This window comes from Colobus angolensis, unplaced genomic scaffold (genome assembly GCF_000951035.1).
Source record: "Colobus angolensis palliatus isolate OR3802 unplaced genomic scaffold, Cang.pa_1.0 Scaffold74, whole genome shotgun sequence".
NCBI classification, from domain to species: domain Eukaryota; kingdom Metazoa; phylum Chordata; class Mammalia; order Primates; family Cercopithecidae; genus Colobus; species Colobus angolensis.
The window spans coordinates 10,821,918-10,826,621 of record NW_012121154.1 but is presented as its reverse complement, the minus strand read 5'-3'; the positions used below and the strand labels follow the sequence as shown (position 1 = coordinate 10,826,621).

Here is a 4,704-nt window from a genome sequence, read left to right as displayed (position 1 = left end):
CTGTAATACCAGCACTTTGGGAGGCCAAGGCAGGTAGATTGCCTGAGCCTAGGAGTTCAAGACCAGCCTAGGCAACATGGCGAAACCCCATCTACTAAAAATAGAAAAATTAGCCAGACATGGTGGTGCATGCCTGTAATCCCAGCTATTTGGGAGGCTGATGTGGGAGAGTGTCTCGAGTCTGGGAGGCAGAAGTTGCAGTGAGCCAACATCACACCACTACACTCCAGCCTGGGCAAAGGAATGAGAACTTGTTTCCAAAAAAAAAAAAAAATAGAAAAAGAATTTTTAAAAAAGGAGCCAGGCATGGTGGCTCACACCTGTAATCCCAGCACTTTGGGAGGCTGAGGCCGGTGGATCACCTGAAGTCAGAAGATCGAGACCATCCTGGCTAATACGGTGAAACCCCGTCTCTACTAAAAATACAAAATATTAGCCCGGCTTGATGGCACATGCCTTTAGTCCCAGCTACTTGGAAGACTGAGGCAGGAGAATCACTTGAACCTGGGAGGCGGAGGTTGCAGTGAGCCGAGATCACGTCACTGCCCTCCAGCCTGGGTGACGAGTAAGACGCTGTCTCATAAAAAGGAAAAAAAAAAGTAAAACAGTGCCTGAGGCTGGGTGTGGTGGTCATGCCTATAATCCCAACACTTTGGGAGGCCAAAGTAGGAGGATCACTTGAGCCTAGGAGTTCAAGACCAGCCTGAGCAACATAGTGAGAGCCCATCTTTATTTAAAAGAAAAAAAAAATTAATAATAGAAAAAGTGCTTGAAAATGAAATCTGCATAAAGGTGCCAGTTTTTGCCTGTAAGATTACCAAAAATCAAAAATAAATGACAACATGCTCCATAGGCATATGGTGGGAAAACGGGCTTTCTCAGACTTTACTGATGGTAGCACAAAATGCAACAGCCCCTATGGAGGGCAGACTGATATTAGCTTTCAAAATTATAAGTGCATTTACCTTTCGACACAGAAAATCCAGCAATATGCTGCATATGTTCAACATGTATGTTGTTGATCATCACAGCATTGTTATAAAACAAAAGAAAAAACTCAAGTACCAAACAAAAAGGACTAGTTAAATAAACTGGGTGCATCTATGCAACAGATATGATGTAGTGGTAAAAAATTAAGCTAAAAGGGTTCAGAATTATATATATATATGTTATATTTATAACATTAATATATATATTTCCCACTTTTTTTATCCCCAAAACAGCTTTTTATATATATATGTGTGTGTGTGTATATATATATGTGTGTGTATGTATGTGTATATTTATGTATGTTTATATTTGTGTGTGTGTATATATATGTATTTCCCATTTTTCTTATCCCCAAATATATAAAATATGCTGTTTTGGGGATAAGAAAAGTGAGAAATAACAATACGTATTTATTTATATTTACATAGAGAAATCCTGGAAGAACACACAAGAAAGTAGTTTCCTGGGATTGCGGGTATGATGGGTGGAGACAGGAATTGGAGTGAAAATTTTCCTATAGCATTTTAATATTTAAACTATATGTGCTTGAACCCAGGAGGTGGAGGTTGCAGTGAGCTGAGATTACGCCACTGCACTCCAGCCTGGGTGACAGAGTGAGACTCTGTCTCAAAAAAAAAAAAAAAAGCAGTAACAAAAAAAAAAAGCACTATATGGAAGTGTTACCTTTTTTTATTTGTTGAAGACTGATACCCAGAGTGTGGACTAATTTTCTTTTCTTCTTTTAATAGCACAAGTTGTGAATGATCTCACTCGGAATAGATTTTTTGAAAATCCTGCCCTGTGGGAGCTGCTGTTCCACAGCATTCATGATGCGGTTTTAGGCAGCCAACGTAGAGAGGCACTTGCTGAACAGGAAGCCTCGGCTCCTCCTCCCCAGGAGGACTTGGAGCCCAATGCCACTTCTGCCACTCCTGAGGCATAGATGAGGACCTCACCCTAGGATGGGGTTATAAGCCTCTCGTGAAGTTCATAATTTACACGTTTTAGATACTAGACACTAGATTTTTGTTTTTCTGAGGGTAAATACTAGTAGTCGAGGCTTGATTTGGAGGGTGAATGACGCCTAGCAAGATGTATCGTACTTGTGTTTTTTTAATTGAATATTTCAAAGATAAATTGGCCTGTTGCCTGCATTTATTATGGAGAGGCATTTCTGCTACATTTTAGTATTATCTTTGTAAGCTAAGCACTGAAAAATTTATTTCAGTTAAGTACTTTTAACCTATGAATAGGATATGCTGTCGCCAGATAAGAGATAAGTAGTGGTTCCTTTGTTTTTCTACTTGTTGGTCTATAGACTGTCTATAATTAGTTATCTAACAGAAGAAAGAAACTGCAGTTTTCTAGAAGTTCTTGTTTTAAAATAACCTTTTATTTATTATAGAAGCAATATAAATGCATTGAGGACATTTTTGAAAAAATAGACAAGCAAAAATAAGAAGATAAAACGTTATATTTCTACCAGAGATTACCACTGTTAACATCTTAATGTCCTTCCAGATATTTTTCCATGCATATACATTTACATTTTTAACCAAAGTAAGACCACATCTATAGTGTTTTATAACCGATTTTTCTTTAATCAATAATCTCCACTTTCTCATTCCAGCACATTTTTTTGCCTTAGACCATATTTAAATTTCCCCAATTGTCCCCAAATTTGCAGTTGGTTTGTGCAAACTGATATTCATTCTATGACCTTACATTGCAACTGGTCATGTCCTTTAAAGTCCCTTACATCTATTTTAATCTAGCACAGTTCCTTTTTTATGACATTAACTTGTTAAAGAGACTGGGGCAGCTGTCCTGTAGAATCCTGTCTTGTGAATTTGCCTAGTTGCTTTTTTCATGGTGGTGTTTAACTTATTTTTATATTGCCTTTACTACCTGCAATCTGAAAGTTATATCTAAAGCCTTTATAGATTCAAATTAAAGCATTTTGTGCTAGATTATATCATAGATAAGATACATGCTTCATATCACATCACTTCAGAAAACACGTAATATCTAATTGATCTACCATTAACTAATCTAGTGATCTAAGCTAGATGAGTGGATCAGCATGAGTCTGATCCTCCGGTTAGATTTTCCCCTTTGTGAGTACAGACTTATCTGTGTGGTGTTCCTTTGGCATTGAATGAATGTCCAGTCCCCCATTAGCCATTTACCAGGAGTTTTAACATTGGGTGGTAATTCTTTGCTAAATCATTAACTTTGTTAAGGTTTGTGAGTAGGTTGTCTAGTTCTTTCATTTCTTCTGCGTTTATTAGTTGATTGTTCTATGTGAACTATAGCTTTCCCTTCTCCACTTGAGCTATTGGTCATCCTTATCCACCTACAGTTCTACTAGCAGGGCAGGTTGAATGCTTTATTATTTTCATTTAATTATGAACTTCAAAGTAAATAACTGGTTTATTAGATGGTGACAAATTAATGGGTTTTTTTTAGATTTCCCTTTTCTGGTGTGATGGTGGTCTTGTGAATTTTGAAAGTTTTAATGGGTTTCAATCCATTATGTTCTTTTTGATGCTCAAAGTGTCACGACTGTGGCCAGTATAAGTCCTTAAAAGCTTTGTTATTGTTGCTAATCACGAAGTAGCATTAAAGACTATGTTTTTAAGAAAACTAACCCCCAGGTATAACTTAAATCTTCCTTAGAAGTTCATAACAGCTCTCAGTTCATTACACATCAAACTCAATGTTTGATGTTTTTAAGAAAACTAACCCCCAGGTGTAACTTAAATCTTCCTTAGAAGTTCGTAACAGCTATCAGTTCATTATACATCAAACTCAATGTTCAGCCTAGGAGTAAGCATAATGCTTATCATACTCATTCCACAGAAACATGGAACGTCAAAGGTTGGAGGAGGATACCTTTAAACCAATTTGTCACTTTCAGTTGTTTGTAACTATCAGCTCACTATAAATCGAAGCATAGGTATTAGCCAACCTGTCTAAAGCCTCCTCTGCTAAGAGTTCCTGCTGATAGTTTGTTTTTTCTTTAATATGTTGTCTTGTTGACATCTTGTTATAGTTTTCATGAATATGATACTGCCAGGAGAAAGTAGTCAGATCCCAGTGGAATTGTTAGCATGGCCTACTTGCAACCAAACCCTGTGTATGTGTTCATGTTAACTCGTATCAGGTTTCTCACTGTCTTTACTAATTAAATTCAAAATAAACTCCTCCTTTTAATCAAAACTTTAGCTACTTCTAGAGTGGAATTTAGATTTGCTTAGTTATTTCCTTTGCAATCATCACATGAGATCAGATACATCTGCATTCTGATACAGACTGCCTTCTGAAAGAGCATGTAGTTGTAGAACTTCAGCTTACACTAGAAACTTTTGTAAAAGAGCCCATATCATTTCAGCCATTTAAGTAGAATTTAAGGATTTTAAACTGTGTTAAAATACTTTGGCCGGGCGCAGTGGCTCACGCCTGTAATCCCAATACTTCGGGAGGTCGAGGCGGGCAGATCACGAGGTCAGGAGTTTGAGACCAGCCTGGCCATCATGGTGAAACTCTGTCTCTATTAAAAAATACAAAAGTGAGCTGGGCATGGTGGTGCACACCTGTAGTCCCAGCTACTTGGGAGGCTGAGGCAGGAGAATGGCTTGAACCCGGGAGGCGGAGGTTGCAGTGAGCTGAGATCACTCCAGCCTGGGTGTCAGAGCCAGACTCCGTCTCAAA

At 38.0% G+C, this 4,704-nt stretch overlaps 1 protein-coding gene across 2 annotated transcripts in view; it reads left to right on the top strand.

The window, feature by feature from the left end:
• Positions 1-2,127, top strand: part of SLC26A5 (solute carrier family 26 (anion exchanger), member 5) — a 73,371-nt gene extending 71,244 nt beyond the window's left edge. For both annotated transcript variants that reach the window (XM_011927745.1, XM_011927744.1), the window contains one exon: positions 1,740-2,127. In XM_011927745.1, coding sequence (XP_011783135.1) covers positions 1,740-1,933 — 194 coding nt within the window. In that variant the 3' untranslated portion in view covers positions 1,934-2,127. The remainder of the gene's footprint in view (positions 1-1,739) is intronic.
• The last annotated feature ends 2,577 nt before the right edge of the window (positions 2,128-4,704 follow it).